This window comes from Habropoda laboriosa, unplaced genomic scaffold, assembly GCF_001263275.1.
Source record: "Habropoda laboriosa isolate 0110345459 unplaced genomic scaffold, ASM126327v1 scaffold22, whole genome shotgun sequence".
NCBI classification, from domain to species: domain Eukaryota; kingdom Metazoa; phylum Arthropoda; class Insecta; order Hymenoptera; family Apidae; genus Habropoda; species Habropoda laboriosa.
In genome coordinates, this window is record NW_017100261.1 from 7,353,823 (window position 1) to 7,379,352 (window position 25,530).

The 25,530-nt window shown below is 37.3% G+C and overlaps 1 protein-coding gene across 1 annotated transcript in view; it reads right to left on the reverse strand.

The window, feature by feature from the left end:
• Positions 1-24,703, reverse strand: part of LOC108572685 (octopamine receptor beta-1R-like) — a 95,061-nt gene extending 70,358 nt beyond the window's left edge. Inside the window, exon 1 of the mRNA XM_017934956.1 lies at positions 23,949-24,703. Coding sequence (XP_017790445.1) covers positions 23,949-24,703 — 755 coding nt within the window. The remainder of the gene's footprint in view (positions 1-23,948) is intronic.
• Between the last annotated feature and the right edge of the window lie 827 nt (positions 24,704-25,530).

Sequence of the window (25,530 nt, forward strand, 5' to 3'; positions counted from 1 at the left end):
CAGAGTCTTTTGAAGCGTTAAAAACTCGTTAATAATACCCGAACGACGTCGTTGAAACTTCCACAAAAAGCGCCACACTTCGTCGCAATTCTCCCTTCGGCTTCGCTTTTTTATCCACGGTTAAAGTTGCGAAGGGATTCTAACTAACCCGGCTGTCCGATGTTTTCCACAAACGTGACGCATCCTCCAAGGCCGGCGAAACACCGATCGAATCAGTCACTCTAGCCGAGCCCTAACGAACAGACGACGAATAATGGATTCACGAGCAGCCATTCTGGCCGCGTTTATTATTCAACGGCAGCGCGGCTCGATAAATTTCGCGCTGACCCAAAAATGCCGTGGGACAACGCGCTCGAATGGAATTTAAAGCGCGCTCACCTTCGAGCACGCCGCTTTACCGACGACTTCTGCATCGATGCCCGTCGATCCTTCATGCTAAGGTCACGGACAGGGACTTCCGGTCTGAAGGAAAATGCCGCGGAGGTGCTCGGTGGAATTCAGGCCGGCGTTTTTATGGAATTCATCGGGAGTCTTAGGAAATCCGGCATGCCGATGGCTTTCTGCTAGGGGGAACTTTCTTTAGGGAATTATGAATCGAATGGGGGATAAATGGTGTTGGAGGGTACGAAGTTAGGGTATTATGGTGATTTGTAGGAGATGGAGAGGATGTTTGTAAATTTTAGATGAATTTTTTTTCTTACTTTAGGTGAAATTTTATCTCTCCAGGTTACGATAGGAAGTTTGTTCAAACACACTTTTACAGTTTGATTTTTCAATAATGTGGCGACGTTGAAAGAGGGTTCGAAATTTATTAAATTCGTCAGGGTGGAAGGAATCTATGTTGAAAAATTTTAAGTTATTTCAAATTCAGGAATTAAAATATGAGAAAATAAAGTTAAAGGGAAAGTAAAATACAAAGTTACTACAGTGTTACTATGAAAAAGTCGATAGTTATAAAATTTAGTATGATGTTTTTACAAAAAATTAAGAATTTTGGTACTAAAAAAAGAACAGAAATAGGAGATATTGTGCATTTTTCGAGACTGAGGATTTGTGCATAGAAATGAGAATTGAAGATGGAGTCGTGCTTGAACAGGGGATGAGAATGTTTAAAAACAGAAGCATATGGGTACCGCGTTGTTTTAGTGGATTATGGAAATGTTTAAAAACTGGAAAATAAGGGCATCACAGTGTTTATAGTAGATTCTAAATTTTTGCAATTTGGCAACCAGGACAAGACAGCGTTTTTACATAGTGTTGTAAACTTAACAAAATTGAATAATTCGAAATTAGCTATTTTTCTAACGTAGAAATAAAGGCAAGTCTCTTTTTACATTTAGAAATAGAAGAAATTATTCTTTTTTGTATTACTTTTCACCTTTTCTTTTTCGAAGTCTCCTGTTACTTACACGAAAATAATTTTTTTTATAAAATTCTTGTTATAAATGCATCATTGAGCAAGTATCTTTATGGTAAATCCTTTGCTGTTAACTTAGCTTCAGTAGAAAATAAACTTCAATTTACAATATTGCAATGATTTCAAAATTTATGTCAGTAGAGCTAACTATTATAGAATTAACCTATTAGAATTGCAAAGTTATTAATCACGTTACCACTAGCAATCAAAACTTTACATCAAAGCACATTTACATGTAATTACAAGTTTCGAAACGAACTAATTTATGCACCTACCTGATGAAGCTGTTATTCTACTGGCAAACATAATATTTACGATTTGCATTCTCGATTCCTTAAATATTTATCAACGTCAATCAAATTCAGTATTTTATTAACCAACGCTATTTCGGCAACAAAATTAAACGAGAAGCGAAAAGGAGTAAATATTTTCTAATCTCTTCAGAGATGATTTTTTTAAAGTTAGAAAAATTTCTATAATTCAGTATATTGTTTTGTTTCTTCTATTATAAATATTGGACTTTTCAAAAAAACTGAAGAATCCAGTAAAATTTACAGTATTCGAAAAACGAACATTCTGAACTCGATCCAAAATTTAACATTCTGCTTTTTTTATAATGGATTTCTGTGTCGTCGTGAATTTTCTGAAGGTAGAAAATCATAATACTAATAATCATGTTACAGTAATAATCGCTTATAATGTGACATTGATCATTCTTCTATTGGCGAAATGTGACATTGGTGATTCTGCTATTGGCGAAATGCGACATTGGTCATTCTTCTATTGGCGAAATGTGACATTGGTGATTCTGCTATTGGCGAAATGCGACATTGGTCATTCTTCTATTGGCGAAATGTGACATTGGTCATTCTACTATTGGTGAAATGTGACATTGGTCATTCTTCTATTGGCGAAATGCGACATTGGTCATTCTTCTATTGGCGAAATGTGATATTGGTCATTCTACTATTGGTGAAATGTGACATTGGTGATTCTGCTATTGGCGAAATGCGACATTGGTCATTCTTCTATTGGCGAAGATCCAGGATTTCTTCCTCAGATCCAGGATTTCTTCCTCAGATCCAGGATTTCTAGGCCCTTTGTGTCCATTTTTTCCTCTCATTATACCACCACAATTCGACAGTTTCCTCTGAGCTCTAAAGATGCTAAAATATCGATGCCAAGCTTTAACAATGCTGAAATCTCAATTTCGATTTCGAACAGATTACGATCGTTTTTCTCCAGGACTTTTCACACGTGTCGGTGTCCCTGAAGCGGCTAAACCAGATTTCAACGGCGCGGCGTTTGGCGTGAAGAAAGGAGAACAATCTCTTAGATTCTTTAACCCGACAAAGTTCACCGCTTCCACTGAAGAATCGTCGCTTTCGAGACTTTCTCAGACAAAGGATGGCCGCTCGTTCTCCTCCTATAAAACGAGCCCCGAGCTCCTCGCGAAATATAAATTCGATACACGACCAACAGTGCAGGTCGCAGGCTCGTTCTCGTTATTATGACACACGACTTTCGGCGTACCGTAAACCGAGGGCACCCGTGAATTGATGGCCTCCGTGGCCCTTTAAAAACTTCATCGCGTGCAACTTCGGTGCCGCGACATAAAAGAGCACTTCGGTTTAATTCCTCCGGACCGGAGTATCGAAAACCGCTGAGCCGCAAATTTTCGAGCGCCCTCGGAAACTCGAAAACCCGCGAGGACTGTATTGGACAATCGTTTCGATTGTTTTTCGATAAAAAGGAATTCCTCGAAGATTCGAGAATTATTTGCCTTCGGGTATTTTCTCTCTCTCTCTCTTTCTTCTCGTGTGTTATCTACGTTTCTGTAAAGTGACGTTCGGTGTTTTCTTTTTATACGTCATTCCGGATCGTGAAGTATTTGGAACAATTTCTCGAGTTATTTGTTATTTACCTTAAGTTATTTATGGAAACAAGTTATTTTGTTCTGGTCATCTTTTTGTGTTTCTGTCACTTGGAATCGTGATTCTTTTTTTTTTATAGTAATTGTTATTTTGAAATTTGAAGACCATTCTTTTGGTAATATAAACAAATAGCACGATGCGAAAAAAAATGTAGACGAAGTGTAAGTGAAGTGTAAAGAAAGCATGAATAAACTGTGTTTCGTACAATTTTTGCAGGACAAATTAATTTTGCGATCCAGAAAATATTAAAAGAGCATTTTTTGTATTTTAACACTTATCCTATAAGGTAGAGGAATTAAAATAAAAATTACCTTCTTAGCTGTGTGATTTAAAGGGACACTTTTCGAACGATATTTGCTTTAAAATAGGTGTCATATGGTAATAACTATTCTTTACAAGTAAAAAGCGAGCAAGTATTACCACGTATTAGTAAAAACTGTACTTATTTATTGCTTACTGAAATGCATACGAAAAACATTCTAGTAATCTTGTATTCTCACCGCTAATTCGTAAAGAATTGTCATGTGAAATGGCTTCCGGCACGTGTATTCGAAGGCCAGTGCTTTAAATATCCTTTGAGAGAAATTTATGTAAACTAAATTTAGGCCCATTAAGCTTAAAAACCTCAAAAGAATCGAGAAACCTTTATTCGATAATATCTTTAGTGTGAACGTTATTCAACCTTGAACTCTAATGAAGTTACGTCGCATATCATCGCATAATCTATATTATCACACCATGTATTATCATACAAATGATGGAAGAATTACAAATTACAGTTACAATATGTTTTCCCCGAAAAGAAAACTTCTCGTTAGAAAATTACTTAATTACAGTGTTACACTTCTTCCGATGGTAAATCTATGTACACATATGTATATTAGAAAATATTCCAAGCCATGAAATTGAAAATTGAAAATTTTTCACTTCCGACACTTTTCTCGCACGGGTGCGATATGATAATTACAGCTTTTCATGACAAACTTTTCTTTTATTGCACAAACAAACCCGAAAAAGTCCCTTATGCTACCACAACCTTTTCATTATTTACCAATGCATTTACGATAAAATACCAAAGGAGAAAGATAAATGGCTCGAAGAGCACTACATCTGTGGGCCCTTAGATTAGAACAACAATGTCCCTTTTGTCTATCACCCCAGTCCCTTTATACGGTTTTTGTCCGTCCATTTGGGTCCCTTGACGGGGGTGAGATTTGGGTGGGGGGCCAAAACTCCCAATCAAGTTAGGGCCTTGGTCGACGCCCGACGCCAACCGCTCACCCTTAGGGAAGGGGTGTTCTGGGTGAGGTACGCGTCTCACCTGAGCTTCTGTGGAAAAACCCAGGGTAACGGTACCGCTCGCTCGCTCGCATATGCCTCAGCTCGCGTGGGTTTATGACACGTCAATTGCTATTGAGATGCACGAAGAAACTTCAAATTCTCCGCTTTTATGAGAGGTTTGGAGCCCTCCTGACAATAAGGAATAACTAACGAACGAAACCATTAAACGCGTATTCACCTTAATCTGAAAAATAGCAGAGTCGCGTCCGTATCGTAAACCTGGTCTAAACTTAAATATCCTTAACTCCTTTTCACTGAAAAGATCCTCCTTTTCGCCGAAGATTTCGCGAACACGATCAAAGCGGGGTCTGCTCTTATTTTTCCATTACGCCAGCGGCAGTTGAATTATGCGCTCTAAAATTTTCCTTCGTCTTCGCGCGAACATCAAAGCGGCTCGATCGAACCAGCCGCCGCTTTCAAAGCCGCTCGATTCCTTTATTATTAAGCCTCGACGGAAGTCGTTGCTGTTAAATATTATTTCGTCGTGAACGACGTGACTGACGTTCTACCTTCACGTTCTAAGATACATGCACATACGTCGCGATTCTTCGGAAAATGATTCACTTTGTTCGCGTGCAAAATGTTAATTGTCGCAATCTTGACTGACTGAGTTTTCGTTATCGTAGTTGACACTTTGATTGGTGGTGATAAGTGAAAGATGTTCGTATTGAAAGTCTGTGAAAGGAGCCGTTTAACTGTGACAGTGATCGATGGAGAAGGGAATTCCATTTTTAAACGATCGCGTGATTGGAAAATTGAGAATTCGAAGCAATCGAATTATTAATTGTTATTGAAAATTCTTGATATTTTCTAAATTCTTCTATTCTCAAAGTTAGACAAAGTTAAGAAAATTTTATTTCCATAAACGGAGGATGGAATTATTTTGTAAATTTGAATAGTTCAATAAATTATGCAAAAATGTCGCGATACTGTAAAATGGGGTGAAGTTTATACGAATATTTGTTCATGTTCTGCGAAAATTTCTTAACGTTTCGAGTAAAATTGTGTTGCAATTAACACGTGGCCATAGAATTCCCGACAATTAAAAGGTGACAGGATACAGTAATTAAAACGGGTGAAAAAGTTACGTAATTATTGAAATGTGCGATACAAAAGGTGCTTTAATTAAATAAAACGCGACCCGATGTTTCGTATTGATGAAAACGCGTAAAAGAAACTTGATCATGGTGGTCAAATTTCATTAAAGCTAAAATGCATCGGATAATTCGATGGTACGTGTTCGACGATGGGATCGAAGCCAGAAAATCAAAGTAGAAGAACGAAATGTCGAAATAATCAATTATTTCTGAAATGAATTAAAAACACGCGAATGGTAATGAACGTGATAATTAGTATTGCCGATAAACTTTTCAAAATACCAATATCGAATATTTGTTAATTATATTTGCGAATATACAATAATTAAGATAATTGCTTAAATGAAACAACCGAGATTTTCTCGAGGAACGAAGCAAGCGTGAATATTTGATTTGGTGTGAAGGCTGTTAAAAAACAGAAATACTTTAATAATGATCATTCTAAATGGAGATATAAGAATCATACTTTAGAAACGAAATGTCAAAGAGGAACGTTAATGGTCACGATGGAAGAAGGTTTCCATTTCAATGGCAACGTGAGGTTGAATCACGTTCAAAGTAAAAATAACCCAGACACATACCGCAGCGAAGCCTTACTGAATGCGAAAATACAGTGTCATTGTGTCGGTCTAGAAACGCTTAACGAGGCTTAACGTTTACCAAGATTTTCGTGAAACCTTAGGAAAAGGTTTCCCGTTCGTTCTCATCTTGGGCGTTCCAACTCTTCCGCATTACGAATACTGATTTATATATTATTTTTGAAAAATAGGATTTTCGTTGAAAAAATCTGAAAAAATTCCCGAACATTGAACACTCTGGCTATCGTATATCAGATTTTTTTCATAATTTTTTATCGGATAGAACAGAAGAAATCGGGTATGAAATGAGAATGATGTTTATGTCGATAACTACCCTGATAATAAGGGTAGAGGGCTGAAACTTTGTCGAAATGGTTTTCCTAGGAAGCTCTTTCAAATGACGTATCTTGCGTTTCATTTGGTTCAGAGGTACTTTTACCATGATTATTCAGACTCTTTGTCAAGTAAAATAAGAAAAGATAACCTATTCTAAATAAGATATTAATAGAAATTGTATATCATTGAGAAAAGAAATATACAGGAAATGATTGAGTAGATGATAATTATACAGTTCGAGTATTAAGTAATTAAGATCGAGTCTGACAATAAGCATCGCCAAATTCAGATTGTCTGACCAGTCACTGTCTCGTTCTACTTGCCCAGGCGGTCATTATATGTGAAATAATTCCACGACCTAGTGAACACACTCTGATTTGAAATCGAATTCCAAACTTCCACTGGTTCGAGTCCTGCTACACGATGTTTAACTTGCCTGGCCAGATATAGTTCTATTCTACTTGTCCAATAAAGTGGCTGTCTACTCTATTTGTCTGACCAAGCACCCTTCTGTTCTACTCGCCCTTCTACGTAACGATGACTGTTGATGTAAGTGTAATACTGTCGTGCGTTAGATAACTATCACCCAGATTAAAAGTCAAATTCGAATCTTATGCAAACGGGGCAATGATACCCTCTTACGTAACTTTCTCTGACCAGACACGATACTTGTTCTACTTCCCTCGTTAAACGGGAAGCCAATTCTGTTCGCTGTGTTAAGTAATTCTACTTTACCGGCGTTGTTTAATATTGATTACAAACAATTTGAAATATTTGTTTCAAATAAGAAACGAAACTTAATACTAGAATCGTTATTCGTGTGAAACACAGGAATGACGATAATTAACACGTTGAATCTAGAATATTTATTCTCGTAAATTTCATTGGGAAACGAAGTTATTATTGGAAAAAATTTGAGATCTCATATGTTTTATCTTAATTTAATTTAATTCATACTGTGAATTGAACTGTTTCTGCAAATAATTTTCCATCTATCGTCTGTTGTCAGATTTATTTGTTTGAAATATGAGAAATGTAGAGCAATTTAGATGACAAATCAATCGGTAGCGAAGTTATACAAAACTACTTTCAAATATGAACCTAAAAAATAAATATAAAAAGAAATATTCAATCCCAATATTTATGTGAACGAAAGAATTACATTTCTAAAGTAAAAATTCAAATCACCGTTACCAAAAAGTTACGTATTTCCCTTTTTTCGTCCTTCGGCTGACAAAATGCTGACTTATTCCACTTGACCCACCAAATACTGCTATATTCCACTTACCTTGCGGCAGAACGCCGAAAAAGGTTCGACTAGAAAATCAGAATTCTCGATAAACGATCAACAAAAATTATCCACCTCCTTTTCTTCGCCTTCGTTTCACCAAACGCTGACTTATTTCACTTAACCTTTCAAATACTGCTCTATTCCACTTATCTCGCGGGAAAACGCCGAGAAGGGATCACTGAGAAAATCAGAATTCTCAGAAGACGATCGACAAAAATTATCTACCTTCTTTTTTCGCGCCCCTTCGTTTCACCAAACGCTGACTTATTTCACTTAATCCGCCAAACACTGCTCTATTCCACTTATCTCGCGGCAAAATCGCGAATAAAAGGACACGATCCGTGTTGAAAACGGTTCAAGCAGAAAATCAAGATTCCCGATAAACGATCAAATAACAATTTAAACTCGAATCGGCCGGTTTGACCCTCATTTATCGTCGCGGCGACCAGAAGTCGAATATCGGGGAGACTCATCTGTGACCTGGTTGCCGGTGTGGAAGAAAAATGAGGTCGTTTCCGGCTCCTTCAGATACGTAAGCCGATCCATGTTCCGTCGGGACAGGAATTTTAATATTCCATCCAGTCGAATAAATCGCTCGCCCACAACGAGGCTGAGATCGTCTTGTATAATAATCGCCTGCGAATTGTACCGGCATCCCAACCGGAACTACCACCAGGGACGATCTTATGATCCAGTCACGCGTGAAGTGATGGAGAATCGAACAGACTTATGGCATCGTTTCAAAGATGCAACAAGTACGAGAAATCATTTGTGTCGTTAAATGGTGATTTCTGTTTTTTATGTTTTCAGTCACGTTCCAATTGCTTTTCCCGAGAATGAATCTATTTTTGATGGAAATATGTGAAAGCTGGTTCTTTGTGAAATAATTCATAGAAATTGTGTTGACAGAAGTAAATGCAAATTAGCCGTGTGAAGAAGGAAATATGAGAAAACATTATTTTTCATATTGTTCATGTAATATTTTTTTGTTGAACTTTCTGAGATAAGAATAATATTTTCAAGTAAATTTCACGCAGAATTGCCGCAGTTCATTTATGTTTCCCCTGTTTTTAAGTGGCGTCATTTATATTCTTGAGTGATAACTTCAGAATCGTTAAGAAATGATACTTTTGAAAGTACAAAAGATTAAATTTGCTGTGATGGTTCTTAAGAAGTAGGAGTTTCCAGTAGAGAAAAGTGAAAATTAATCACGTTTTCAAGTAGAATTAATCGTTCAAGTTTGCCAAACTGCAATTATTCGTGTGTCGTTAAATCTTATCAATATTTTACAAAAAAGTGCTCCAAGCATGGTGCTCTTTAACCCTTAAAAACGAACCTCCCGAGTCGTCCAATTTAACTTCACATTTTCTTCCAGCATGATATTCGGTAATCTCTAAAAATGGGACTTCGATATCTTCAGGTCTAATACGGTCGTTTCTAAACACAGAAATATTCAGTTCACAGGGCTGAAGCTTTTCAATTTTTAATCTTATCTCCTCGAAGATAGAAATTTCAAGCGTCGAAAATGGAAGTACTTCTAAACCTCTATACTCGATATGATAATCACGTTTCCACGTTGAATACCATTCCTCGTGCTAAAATCATGCAATTAAGCATCAATATTAAAAAAAGAAAAAAAAATAGAAGAAAGTTTCTAAACTCTGTCTTTAAAAACACACAAACACACACCAGGACGTATTCCTTTAAATCCAGTCTGAAGTTCGAAGTTAGGTCCTTCCGACAGGTAATTAAATCTCCAATTACACCGCGAGAAGGAAACGACAGGCGACCGCCATCAAACGATTCAATTGATCGTACTCGCCTTAAGTGCTTTCTAATTATCCAAACCTATTAAATTCGCGGTTAATACCTTTGAGGTCGGACGCGTTTATTATTAGCGCCTAATTATCCCGCGGAAATCGAGATGGAATCTTTCCTCTCGAGGGGAATAAACGTCCGCCAAACAGGCTTGCAGGGAAAAAGGAAGGAAAACAGAATCGTGAGCTGACACGCCATTAAGCGAAACCTCAAACCTTATGGATCTTTTTATAGGAGTCCCTCGGGATCGAATACACTCCCGCCAGATAGTTTTCGTTCCCGAGATGAAAAATCATCGGGAAGACGCGGAAACAAATGGAACATACATGGTGTGTCGATTGTAAATGTACAGCTGAATTATTTCTGTTGCTGTTAGAGGTAAGAAAAAAAGTTACCAACTGAAAAGAGTTCGTGCAGGTCGAGGATTTTGAAACGACTATGAATAGAAAAAATTGATCTTAATTTAGCGAAAATTTGAAAAATAACTCAAAATTGATGTTTTACTGTTAAGTGTATTATATCATAGGTCATTGAACTCGTCTTAGTACCAGCAACAAATAAATTTCAATTGAGAAAATCGTTAATAAATATATTATTAATAGTTATCACGACATTGGTGTCGTTTATTACAAGCATAAAACTGGGAGATAGTTAAATGCACGTGCACTCCGTTAATTTTTAAATTCAATTTCCTGGAAAAATTAAATCTCCCGTGAAATAATTTTATTCTACATTTTTCATTCAGTTTTTCACGCAGAATCGCCACTTGTTCGCTTGTATCGCCAGTTAATGCTTTTCACAGTCATCGTCAAGTGCGTGAATTTCTCTTGCACATTTCTTTTTCTACCTCGAACAGCAGAAGAAATAATTCGAACGTTCGTTACAAGTGGAGCACCCTGTGTACAGCAACGAATTAAAAGGCAAAAAAAGAAATGTAGTCTTTCCGTATATTTCCACAGCTTTTTGAAGCGGTTCCGCGGATTTCACGACTGTCTCGTTGATATTCCAAAGAGAAAGACGAATGGGAACCGACGTGGCCGATTTTAAAAAGTTTCCCACGCGACTCCTTTTTTCCCCAAACAGCTTCTTCTGGTTATGGATCCCGGTGAAGTTTACGGCCGGCGAAAATAAAGCGTCGAACTTGTGCCTTCTTTCGTGAATCCGTATGGTTAATGCAGAAGTCGTGTTCTTCGAAACGACTCGATTGTCCGGACCGTTGTTTTATTGTCGTGGATCTGTTCTTGTTACTACGGCACTTTTAACACACCCGGTGGATTATCCGGACCCGCGATAATCATCAGGAATGTTCATTTCAGGAACGAAAATATTTTCTTCGAGTCTGTGTAGAATTTTCCGGATAGGAAAAAATTTCGAATCAAAATATCGCGTATTGCGTTTTCAGAGGATACTTTTCGCTCGAAATTGTCGCAGAAATGAGATAGATGTGTTACGTTAAAAGGGACAAAAAGTAGAAAAAATTGACGGTAACCAAATAATTTAAAGTAATTGCCAACGGAATTTGTAAAATAAAAATTTTAACTTTGAAAGAAATAAGAGTAGTAAAGTCAATGTAGAATCATACAATTCTACGAGGAGCTTTTTCTTTGGGATTAGTAGGAAAAAGTGAGGTAAATAGCGAAACAGTGAAACAAAGGACAAATAAGAAATACTAAGATAACGAAGGAACGACAGAGAAAACAATAAAATATCGAAGAGATGGGAAATCAGAGATTGTGTTGCAGAGTAGTCCAATTTAATTGGACACCGTGTAACGCGAAAGCAAGGTGACATTCTAAATAATTTGCCAGACATTCGAAAATGTAAAATGGCAACACGGGTTAGCGAAGAGAGAAATTGGTCCGTCTTGCGTTACATGCAAGCGCCGTGTCGTGTTCCGCTTTAGTAAGAGTCTGATATTCAAATGGAACCTGCTTTAGCGCAAATTCAGTATAAACACCTGCAACGGCCCTCGTAAGTCAACGATCAGCTGGCGCCATTAATTAAGTTTACCGTTCGTGTCGTAAAACCAGGTTATCTGGATGCTTTTGGATGGAAAATGCGAGAGAAGATAGGGCGAGGGAGGGTGAGAATTGGTACATACAATTAGTTCGGTTGAAATAATTCACGATGGTGTTTGGGACGATCGTCGAAATGATATTTAAAGTTTCTTTCGGATATGATCCGGTACATACGTCACTTATGGCAATCACGTAAAAGCTGTCACAGGTGATATTGATTTTCCAGCTTTCACACTGAGGGCGAGACTGAGCGGTCGCTGTTATAAAGGGATTTAATTCCCCATGAAATTTTATTAGCCACTATCGAAACTAGCGATAATACCCGTGTGGTCAATGAAATGTTCTAATAACCCCGTTACAGTTAAAAGATTATCGAACATTCCCGGATTCACTCGACATACATGTGTTCGTATCATGTATCATTATGTAAAGCAGCGGTGAAATGTACAGTTCCAGAATTACCAGCAATAACTATCGATAATATCCTCAATTTAATCAAAGACGTCGTATAGGGTGGACGTTATTTGTGTGTTTTGTGACATACACGTGTACGGTAGATTTATCGTGATTCATTCTGATAGAAAATATTTAAGGAGTGTTATAATTTTGTTAAAAAAAAAACTAAAGATAACATTCATATTTCTGAAAAAAAATGCTGATAAAGAAACTCTAGGTTTACTATGAAGTAGGTTTGCGATGCAGACTTAAGTGTAGTTCAACTTGTGTCTAAAGCAATATTTTGTAAAATGCAAGTAGTGAGACATGTCTCTAACAATTATAGAACGACTCTTGCAACTCTCAGACAATTCTTAAACATCCCTTAAATCATTCACAACTCTGTTTGCAACATTCTGACGACTCTATCTAACATTCCAACTCTATCTACAGCACTCTGAAGACTCTATTAACATTCCAACTCTATCTACAACATTTCGACTCTATCTACAACACTCTATTATCATTCCAACTCTATCTACAACACTTCGACTCTATCTAACATTCCGACTCTATCTACAACTCTGACGACACTATTGAAAGACACGACCATTGTAATTACCATACTTGATTCAACTTAACTACTCGTCTAATTTAAATTTCCCATTTTCCTTTTTTATCTATAACTATCGATATTTCGTATACACCGTGTCCACATTATTTCGTATACAAATCGGTCCGTAGCCGTGTAAAGTAAATAAATAAATGCTACAGCCTCCCCTTTCGATCTTACGCGACAACCCTTCAACATCAACTTAATATGAACCTCGATCAACATTTACCACTCCGCAAAACCGCCAGGTTATGCTTGAAATTCCAGCATCTGCTATCAATTTCCAACCAAAGGGAAGAAACTTCTCCCGAGAGGGTAACGGAAGGGGATCAAAGGATTAGAGGGTGCGGGGAGGCCGCAAACGTGCAAGTCGATACGTAACACGAGAAGTCCCGACCTCGAATTTTATCGCGATCCTCTGTCCCTGTAATCTCCCCTTTAGATATTTCTCTCCTCCTCCTCCTCCTCCTCTTCTACCTGTCGATTCGCTCTGGGGTCGCTAATAACGCGCGTCAGAATAACGGCCAGCTATATTTACTCACCGAGATTTTTCGATGGCTTCAGTTCTCACGCTTTCAAACGACCTTCCATCGGCCCGTCCAACGTTTACACTGCCGGTTGACAGAACAGACGACCGTGTGTTTTGTCTCGAACACAGTCCAAGGTTCCTCGGTGAGGACGAGAGAGACATTTTCGTCAAGGTCTGCACGAGTTGTTTGACTTGTATCGCTGGGTCTGTTCAATGTATCACGGCTATAGCGAAGGGATGGTTTAAAGAACTTCTGTGTCGAAATGAGTCGCTGTGTTAGGTGTGTAATATTTGTGCTAAAGACGTGGGTGTTTGAGGACATTGGGTTTAATGGAGGTGCCCTTTTCACGAGGGTATCATGTTCGCTTTGCTGCGTAAAACGAGGTGATAAAAAGAACGGTCTTATTGCGTTAAATGTACCAATTAATTTCAGAAAAAAGAAATTGTTAATTTTATAAATAACATTTTCACTCGAGTAGGTACTTCTTTGAAATTTCTTCGCAATGATCTTATGGTAGAGTGCAGCGTGAGATTTTAAAGGTGGAAAGTTTGACGAATTCAGATTTGTTTCGAAGAATTATTGCAATTTCATATTTCTGTGTCGTATAGCTTTCGTGTAAACATTCAAGCAAGCACGTTTGCTGGAAAAATGTGTGAATAAACATTGAAATCTGCATAGGGTTCGATAGCGTAACAGAGTCAATACATGCTTGCAACGGAAACAATTAAAAACATTTGTTCTCTATAACACTTTGTTTATTTTAATTTTCGAATAAATGTACATCGTGAACGTAAATTGAAAAAATAGTGAAAAACGAGTGAAGATAATATCAACTTGAGCAATGTGAATTTCTAATCGTTCCAAAGTTGATCACTCAAGTGATTACTTGAATGTTGAAAAGTTGAGTTTCTTCGTGTTAACTTAAAGTTCGTACAATTCTTGATACAATCGAGGAATGCAAGGGAATTTTTCGTTCGAATTTAATAAACAATTTTCACTCATCCTTGAAAAATCAAACATTTCACATTACACGATTTAATATAGGGAAAAAATTCGAATAGCTTCTCGCCATTTTTCCTGATCATTGGTTTCAATTTAAAGCTACCATTGCATGTCATCTACGACGATGGAAATAATGTATATGCACATCTATGCGAGTAAAACACTCGAGAAATAGGAGAAAAGATCGCGACAGTGGTATCTGTAACAAAAGCAAGTGGAACGTGAATTCTTGAACAAAAGGGAGCTCCTTTATCCATAGATTCTATACCTGCTTCCATTGCAAATTTCAGTCGCATATAGAGAAATATGGAAACACTATGTTCGTGTTAAGAGAGCCACGTAGAAAATGTAAGAGAATATCAATGATCCCTCAGAAGTAGCACAGACATTTTCCTATAACGATACATATTCAGCTTCAAATCTCCAATGCCCCCAAGTAATTTTCTTTTTCTTTTTTTTTTTTTTGACAAATATCACAGGGTATGGGAACGTATAAAGGAACAATTTAATAAATCAAGAGAAAACAGTCATATTATACTTGAAAATGTATACTTCAATCCTTCAATTTTTCAGGTTATTCTAAATTAATTCCCTTTAATTATTCCAAATGCATGCACACCATTACAAAGATAAATTCTTTTTTAATTGGATAAGAAGACGAGAAAATGAGAATTTTTCCATTATTCGTACTAATAAGTTCAGTTTCCTTGAAATATATCAATGAGCAGTGGAATCCTCGAAATTAGTTTAAAAAAAAAATTTATACTTATTTTAGAACTCTATATCCTTTTGAAAAGTGCGTCGTTTTACTAAATTCTTCAGATTTAGGAGCAGAAAATAAGTCACGCAAAGCGAAGTCAAGTAAGTACAGTGAATGGGAAACGAAAGTGACTGCTTTTCGTTAAAAATTGAAACTATATTTCAACAAATTCCATCTGAAAAATTATGAGGGTAAATAATATCGAATTTCAAAAATCGCTACAAATCTCCAGAGTATATGATACTATATTGTGATACTAGATATTGAGTACTCGTCAAACATCACGTTCCAGAATCATTACTAAACATTCCTCAGCTTCCTTAAAAATCCTCAAAATGTAGTTTGCGCATCAGCATATCCTACAATGTATCTTCGTCGCCTCACAATACCCCAAAAACATGAAAATTAATTCACCACAACGATGTAAAATCCTTTTGCAACTAAAAGTGTGACCGTGTAATTGAAACTGTACTTCAATCAATTCCGTTCGAAACATCTCAAAAACCACTGTCTCGAAAGCTATAATCGATTAACTATATAATTCTATATTATCAGTGTTTTTCTCTTCATTTACAAGATATCGAGTACTCGTCGTACCTCGCATTCTTAAATCACAAAAGAACATTCCTCGACAACCCCTAAAATGGTGTTTCCACGTGGACTTATCCAACAAAGAATCTTCATCGCCTCGAAACACCCGAAAAACATGAAAATTAATTCACAACAGTATAAAGTCCTTTTGTAATTACCAACATCGAATGTCGCCATAATCGTGCAACATTAACGTGAATGCGGCGCGGTGTCGTGCCAATTTGCCACATTCCTCGTTAAATCCTGCCTCCGGTAGACAAAATTGGAGGCCGTTGTCAGGGAAGATAAGGCTATGGGCACGCGATTGTTCCAAGTTGCTCCATGAATTCCGAAGAACGGAAGTGCAAAGCACTTTCTCGCCTAGCAATTAAATGTTTTCCACGGCGAGGAAACGGGGAAAACAGTGTTCTGCCGTTGAGCGCACCGCCTCGCCTCGGGATCCGTAGAAAATGAGGAAACGTAGCGGAAGAGGAGAGAGGAGACCTGGCAAGGCTCGATAAATTGCCGGTTAATTGCCGGTTTGTCGATGTCTCGAACGGTGTATCGGGCCCACGAAAGTTTCTTTCGCTGATTTATGAGAACGATTTCTGAGTATACTGTGATGAGGAAAAATTGAAAGATCCTCCGAGTTGTATTCGCTTATCGCGCCGCGGTACAGCTGATTGCGAGACAAATTGTGGGAAATGAAACCGCCGATTTGCGGTGAACGTAGAGATTATTCCGTGCTGGCAGGTAAATTTGTCGAGTCTCTTTCCTTTCTCGCTTATTTTTTCTTCGTTTCCTTCCTTCCATTTTTTTTTCCTTTTTCTTTTTCTCTTAGAGTGTAAGTAGACCGTGGCTATGGAGAAAAATAGCTCTCAGCGGCGAGAGAACGATAACGAAAGTGGATGGAGAGTTGGAGTGAAAATTTTTGAGCTGGTTAAGAGGTAACGATGATGAAGTGAGAATGAAGATGAAGAGGTTTGCTTTAACGCGAGGATTTTTAGTGCAAGCGACGGGTAATTTGATTGGACTTCTGTTGCTTGTGATGTTGATCTTGCGATCAGAACGGTCGCATTTAACGAGGGCAGCTTTTCTAGAATTCTTTCGACCTTTCGACTTTCTTGTCTTTTGATGATTTCCGTGTTAATTGAAATTTCTCTTAGTTGGACTAATTTTAAGTTTAAATATCGGTATCTCGTTTCGTGAGAGAACAAGTGTATTGGAAAATATTGTTCATTTTTGTGAAAGGTGTCGAATATTTTTTTTTATTTTTAAACGTATCTGTTGCACGTGATTTTTGTAAAATCTGTGAACTTCAATTTATTAATATTTAATACACTAGAATATCTAAAATTTCTCGAATTCAGTTTGTTTTCTCGTCTCGTAAATATCATAAAATATAGAAAGTACAAAAAATGTTAAATTTGCTTTTATTTTCAAATATATCTGCTTTGCATAATTCCTATAAAATCTGTAATCTTCAATTTTTCTAATCTTCAACAAAAATACAAAAAAATGAAAATTTCCCGAATTTTCTTCTTGTTTTTTTAATCGAAAGATTGCAGGAATTTTTCGTTCAGGAATGATTAAAGCTACTGTAACCTTCGATAAATGTTCTCTCTGCTGATTGAACTCTTGAAAACGTTGACTAAAACTGACTGTAAGTTACCTTTCCATAATTTCGTAAAATTAAGGGACGACATGATTCTACGAACGAGGGAAATTGAAATTTTAATCAAGATCTCTAGAATTTGGCTTTCTCAGCTGAATAGTGATTGGCGTATCGAAACTCCATTTTCAACAACGATGGACAGACGCGCGCAAGGACAAGGGTAACAGATCCTTGGATTAGCGGGCTAGTTTCCCCTTAATTAAGATCCCTTGGTATAATCCTGACCCTACGTTCTGCATACTTGATCGATCACGAAAATAAGTTCTCGAGAACGACATGTGTACGTATATAGTATAATAGTACGTGAAAAGATTTTCAATCCCAGAGCTTCTGGAAGACATTTTATTATTTCCACTAAAACCTTCGCTCAAACGTGAGTAGAAACAGCTTCACCTTAACTTAACTACGAAAATTGAAATTAAAAATTCAAAACATTTCAATTTCTCAAATCCCCGTTTTAAAAATTAAGGAAACATAAATTTTTGACTGTATTTCAGTTTATATAATTTTATTTGAAACCATTCCCATTAACCCTTTACTCAAAAAACGAGTACAAACAGCTTAAATTCAGCTTATCTACAAAAATTGAAATTAAATATCGAAAGCATGTTAAAATTCTCAGATCGTCGTTTTAAACATCACAGAAACGTACAGGAATGAAAGAGAAGTCCTAGAAAATTGTCCTGTGTCTCTGTTATCGCAACTCCATTCGAAAGGATCAAATGTATTATTATCGGGCAGAAGAGATTTTTGTTCATTTTCCGGCTGGCTAGATTTCTCGAACAAAAATTCCCGAGTATTCGGGGACGAGTGTGTAATATCGTGAGTGGCACGTTTATCAGAATCCTTGAGGAACATGGCCACGGGATATAAGAACCCGACCAAAGGCATTTCCCTTCCTTCGGCTGCTCGAATCCCGGGATCGATTCATAATCACGAGCACAGCCCCGTCCCTCCTCGCGGAAGACATCTCAACCTTTCCATTTGCCAGCCCCAAACTTCTCCATCTCATCTTTCGCGCGATAGTAGTGGTGCTTTCGTTGGCTGCAACGATTACGGTGAACAGCGGGACATAAATCTGTGAAAGGGTCCTTGACAAAAATCTGGAAGCCTAAAGGCCTGTAATAATTATTCGGGACGAGGAATCAAGATGAAACGGAATAAAGGATTTACGACGCTTTCCATGATCCATTGGAAAATTTATTCCTTTGAAAGTCGTGCTTTTGTTAATTAGTTTCGTCCTCGGCGGAATACGATTTGTGCATTTTTATTGGGGAAAAGTGTGCTTAAGTCTGGTTTACTTGAACCTTGGAAATATTACGTGGGATAATTATATGAATATATTCATCTCTTTTGGGTTGAGCTAGCGAGATCGTGGAATGAGGGATACACTTAAAATGGGAGTAATGTTAAATTGGAAATATTCTATTTTTGAGAATTTTTGAAAAATATTAAAAATATTATTTCATTCTTTGTCTCTAAGAGACGCCTCTAATTACAAATATCTTATTTCTGAGATTTTTTGAAAAATATTCGTATTTTGAATTTACCTATGTAAATTGAACATGTCAATCAATTAATCACAGGTGCGCTCGTATCTATTTAATTGTTGTCTCTTTAAATTTAATTCGTATTTTCTATAATAATTTTCTTTTGTCTACATGCTAAAAACGATTTGAACAATATTATTCTATTTTCAATTTTTCCATTATTTCCTTATTTTTGTTGAAATTTAACAAACTAATTAAATATAAATGTAACTAATTAAATATCCGATAGACTCTTTAAAAGTGCATCGAATTTATTGATTTTAACTTCCTTGCCGTCATTTTTTCTTCTTCTGTGAATAATAGGAACGAAGCCAAGAGGAAGAATCGTAATTTAATAAAAAAGCTTCTTAATCATTTATCAATTTCTGTTCGTTTGGTTAGCAAAGGTAGAAACATTGGCGAACGAAACGCAAGGAAATTCACGAACACACTCTCATAGCTTTTCCTTTTTTGCTTTCCCTTCCCGTGCCTTATTCGACTTCAACGAAGCAAATGGAACTGTGAATTGTTGCCACGATACCAGCTGAATGCACTGAACGTCTCGTGAAGTGAACATCCCGGTAATTACTCGGTTCTCGCAGTTAATTACGATTTTTACTTTTTACCCGTTTCGTATCTCGACGGCAGGAACCGTTCGCTAAAAGGCACGGACCATGTATTCCTGAACGAGCTACCTACGTTGCGAGGAATAAAATGGCGATCGTGATTCGCAATAATTTTTAATTGAACGTCGAGCTGTGTTTCGTCGTCGATTGTGCAACTGAAACTGCGTGGAAGTTTAATGATTTTCTATCGAGTCAGTTTTCTTAGATTAACTTGGATATTTTGAGGAATTTTTACGCGATAAATGGAAATTTTGCATCGAGACTGTGCGCGATTTGTTGTATCGAGATTTTGAGCATTACTTTTTGGGATTTTTAAATTTTCTGAACGCTACTTTTCCACATTTTGCGAGCACTGCTTTTTGAGACTTTACGAGCATTACTTTTCGAGAGTTTGAGACTTTATGAGCGTTATTTTTTTTTGAGATTTTATGAACGTTACTTTTTGAGAGTTTGAGATTTTACGAGCATTATTTTTTCGAGAGTTTGAGCTTTTATGAGTATTACTTTTCGAGATTTTATAAACACTACTTTTTGTGATTTTATGAGCGTTATTTTTCTAAGATTTTGAGATTTAATAAGCACTACTTTTTGAGATTTTGAGATGTTATGAGCATTGTTCCTTGAGATCTTGAAATTTTATGAACAATACTTTCTGACATGTTTCGATTTTATGAGCGTTACCTTTCCGGATTTTTAGATTTTATGAGCATTACGTTGAAACCAAAAATTGAAAAAGTCTATAAATTCTAGCCTCTCAGATATGTATTTAAAATTAAACATTTTCCAGATTTAAAGAAATTAATACCAATCTGTATCTCATCACAACTTCTATTCACAGTATATTTCTCCAGTATTTAATTATCTTCGTTCCATATTGTTTAAATACGTTTCATTACAGCATGTCTGACTAATGACGATCCTTTTCTACTTAATTCGTTACGCACGAAAGTAAACGAGACTGTGCAACGTCTTTGAAATACAGGAACAAGGAATTATCTTGACAATTACACAAGAACAATCCTCACTATTGTACATTAAACTCCATATACCAACTTATGTCAATTTAAAACTGTCAAAAATGAAAATGACAATATTAAATTGCACTTGGAGATGAATACGCAAAGGGAAGCAAAACATTTATTCCAAAAAGTAATGTAAAAATTTTGAAAAAATACTTAATTTCACATTTGTCTTCATAAGTTAGCGGAATAATTTTTTCACAATGTTAACGTCACGAATAATACTGTTAATTTTAAAGTTAACAATAACAATTCCATTATACATTGCATATTTAATATTATACATATATAGTTAATTACAGTAATTCCAAAATTCCGCTAACTTGCAAAACGAAAACAAAATGGAGGTCAATGATAACATACAGGGCGATTCCAGCGACAGAAACGAAATTAAAAAAAAAAAATCGCGGAGGAAAATTTGACGCTCGAGAAGCACTGAAAAATAGCGCAACTTTCGCGTCATAAATCACAAGCCTTAACGCACAAATCCAAAGGAAAATGCATTAAAGAGCAGATTCAAGGAGCCTCCTTGCGTCTCTCGCAGCCATTTCACGTCGGTGAGTTAGTTAAGCAACTGTTGGAAGACGCACAAACGTTCTCAGTTGCATACGCAAGAGCATTATTCTCTTGTATAATGTCACGTAACTGGTATTCCAGCTCACGTCGACGATTTCCGCGCCGCGTCGACGTATCCAATTTCCGGCGGCCGCCGGTTCACGAGAAAAAGGAATCTGCATTCCGATATTTCCGATGTCGTTGGCCAGAGTGCCGTCGAGTGTCAGGAAATGATCGTCTCGGACGATCGAACAGCTCGCGGTGGAAAAAAAGGCGACGCTCTCCGATGGCGATTGAGAAAATTCAAACCGGAAAATTTTATCTCGCTACCGGCGCCGCGGCGGTGGTAATATCGATGCTTCGGGGAGATCTGAGTGCTTGGGTGAAAGGTAACGACGTGAAAATTGTAATATGTTGCTCTTTGTGTATTTTTTTCTCACAATTATGACGTAACGATGGGCCTCAAAGCGACTCTGATTCTTTTCAATTCTTAAATGTGATATTATACGTAATTGAATTTGTTTATATGGAAGCGTTTTGAAAGTGATGTATTTTTTTCTTTTCGAAGACAGGGGGCGAAGTGAAGCAATTTTCTTTATTATTTTATTTGAGGTTGTCTTTTTTTCGACAATTTGTGTCTGATCTTCCTTAATTTTTACATTCGGTACTATTATTATATGTGGTTTTAATCCTGAATCACTTCGTTCGAATAATTTTCTGACGTTTCGTCTCTGCTTCGAGACATTAAACAGTGATTACAGGAAAATGAAAATAACTTTAAATCAAACTCACGTTCGTTTTTCTTTCGAATTTACGCTTGGAAATTTTTTCAAAATTTTTTGACATAATTATTCATAATGTAGTCTTGTTTGGAGACATTGGACAGTGATTATAGAGAAAGAAAATGAAAATAATTTTAAACCAAATTCACCTTCGTTTCTTAACATTTGTGCTTCGAAATTTTTTCAGTGCATCGACTTATCGAACTCTCCTTAACCCAATAAACGATGTAATAATAATTACTTCTGAATGGGTAATATTGGATGATTGCAAAAGTTCCCGATTTGAGAAAAATAAAACGCAAGCGGTGTGTGCAAGGACACATTTCGTTCGAAAATGAAATGAAATGAAATGAACAGTTATTTGAAAATAGAACACAAGCGGTGTGTCTTTCGATAGGAACGAGGTTCCCGCCATTTCTGAAAATCGAGCACGAACTTTTGCAATCATCCAGTACAATGTAGTTCTGAGGAATGAAGATATACACCGTGTAGAGTGTTTCCGACCTATAGGTTCGAAGTTACTCGTAATTTCAGTCAAGGATGAATAAATATTACGCTTTCCAACGACACTCTACACCATAAAATATCCCCTAAAGCGTGTACCCTGTGTGCAATTTGTAACGAAAGCGTGGAATGATTATCCCGAGTGCGTGTCGAATGCTCTTGAAATCTCGATACAGCTTCAAGCTTTCCGCATAATTGCACGCCTAAATAATTGATGAGATAGCGGTCCGGAATACAGTAATTAGTGGGTTATTCATGAAATGTAATGGAGTCAATTCCAAAGTGCTATTGAATGCTTCGCCGCTGAATTCTGTCCTGCGCCTCCTGTTGCAAGCTTGTTGGTTTGGAGTAAAACAAACGAAAAGAGGCAAAATTCCAGTGAACTCGAATGCTGTAGCAAACACTCGAGAGACTTGAAGAAAAATTGAAAAGGCTGTAGGAATAACTGATAACTGTCCGTCAAACAAGCATCTCTAAATTAATACCTAACAACTTCAAATATTTTACAATTTAAAAATAAAACAGCTTCCTAGTGAATTACCAATAACAAATTTAATCTTGATACATTTGCATGCAATACTATATTTCTGAGGCAAACAATACTCGGTTCCTGTTTCCTGGAAATTCCAAAAATTTCCAGGACTCTGAATTCAATAATTTATGGAAGAAAGGAAAAAATTGTACCTTTATAAATTGGAATGTCCAAAATACTTGAAATATAAACAAAATTTCAGCACGTAAATCAAACCTGTTTATGTGTAAAGAAAAATGAATGAAATACACGTTGCAGTAATAAAACAGATTTCATTCTCGGAGAGCCTTTATCAGTCATCTATCCTCGAAACCGACATATTGTGCACCGTCAGGTCTGTTTGATAATGCATTTTAATCTAGAAATGGATTTATTTCGAAAAAGTACTTGGAACTGAAGAGAGCAAATATATGAAGGTCGAACGAGATCCAGAGAGCATATCGAATACAAAGAGTTCGACAAGTGGATAAGTCGAAGACGTTCAAGATCACTCGATGATAACGAGTTAAATTTAATTACAACATATATAGCACAGTTTCGTTGAGAACTTTGATCAATCCTCAAGCTCAATCTACTGATTCTTCAAAATCACATCGACAAATTATTAATCCTACCTTGCATGCTCTCGAAACAGTTGCTTTGCAAACACGACGCGGTTTCGTACTCGTGAGAGTAAAAAATGTGAGGAAAAAAATTGGTTGAGAAATGAGATTACCTATTTAATCACTCTCTATGAAGAGAAATCAGAAATTTTCACTACTTTGCAGAAGAAATCCAGCGTGAAATGCACACATAATTTACGGAATCAGCTCTCACCTCACGCTTGTACAAAATTCGTCAACTTACACTGTTCCTCTATCTCTAATAGTTTAAAAAATGTTAGACTAAATATATTCGCTGCCTCCAACTATAAGGACAATTTTCACCCCTTCATTGCCAATAAAAATAATACACAGTCGGCAACAATAAAGAATTAAAAAACTCACCGATACAGCATCCGTTCTTGTCGATCGGCCTCCCTGTAGATCTTGTAATACATCGCGATCATGATGATGCCCGGCACCCAGAAACTGACACTGGAGCTGATCACGGCATAGAGTTTGTTCACTTGGAACACGCACACATCCGGATAATTCCTGCGGAACTCGAGGTGCTTCTCGGTGGTGTACCAGCCGGCGAAGATGGGCAGGAAGCTCATCACCGTCGGTGAGCACCACACCACGCTCAGCATGGTGCTCAGCCTAAGATTCGTCATGATCAATGGATAGTCCAATGGCTGCACTATAGCGTAATATCGATCGACGCTTATGCAGCACAAATGTAGAATAGACACAGTGCTGAAGAACACGTCCAACGAATTCCATACGTCGCACATGAAGTAACCGAATAACCATCTACCTGACAGTTCCACCGACGCGTTGAACGTCATTGCGAAAATAGCGACCAGCATATCGGCGAGCGCTAACGAAACCACGAAATAGTTAGTAATCACGCGAAGCTTTCGGTGCCTCATTACGGACACTATTACCAGCAGGTTGCCGAAAAGAGCGCAGAGAATGATGAATACCATGACAGTGGCCTTCATCGCCAGAAGAAGAACTTGCTCCAGCTCGTGGTTGTTTCTGTAATCGTAGAAATTCGTGGAACGATTCGATTGGCCTGTGTCGATGAGGACATTGGACAAGTCAGGTAGATCTGTAGCGTTGACAAGCTCATCGTCCATCGTTTCGTTCAACTCCATGTTTGCAAGATCGAACTCCTCTTTCGCCAGGCTATTTTTCCAGGATCTCTTTGGAGTTTATTTCGTTACCGCGATCTACGCCATAGCTCGTCACCCTCTTCCTCTTCTTCGACGTCGTCGACGACGAGGCTGACAGGAAGTTCCTGCCAGGCCATTGATGCACGGAAGTTGAGTTTGGTTTAGTTTAACGACAGAGGAGATCGAAGAGTGCGTGGTTTTTAGACGAGCTCCGAAAGGTCATCTTCGTGGGATTAACGTGAAATACAGGTGATTTGTTGATGGACGTCTCGGTGAGGTTAGTTTAGACGAGAGATTCTTCAGACGACACTTTGCAGACGTTGCAGGTGATAGGTCGTACAGATGGATTCGGTGCACGCTCCTGGAGAGCTGCTGGGACGAGGCGCATCTCCGTCTGCCTTTTCGACATCGTGACTGTCTGAAATTGGAAAATATGGGGAGGTGAAGTCGACCAAGTTGCGTATCGAGGAGGGAAGAATCTTTAATTCCGAATATTGGCTGAGGGATGGTAAATGTTTGGTTACGGACGTACGTATCCTTTTTAAATTTCTGTTTATTTAAGAACATGAAATAAAATATGCTTCTCCGTTTATAAATGCTAAGTGTAAAGTTGTTACATCTACTTTTACCTAAGATAAAATGTATTTACTAAAAATGGAAGAAATTACCCGGGAAAAACTAGAAAACCTCCGTTAACAATTCCTAAAAGAGAAATTACTTCGTTGAGGGATCTAGAGGTTCGCATTTAAATCTATACAAATCGTTACAGTCTAGATTTATACTTTTTCTCCAATTGAACAATTTCTCTC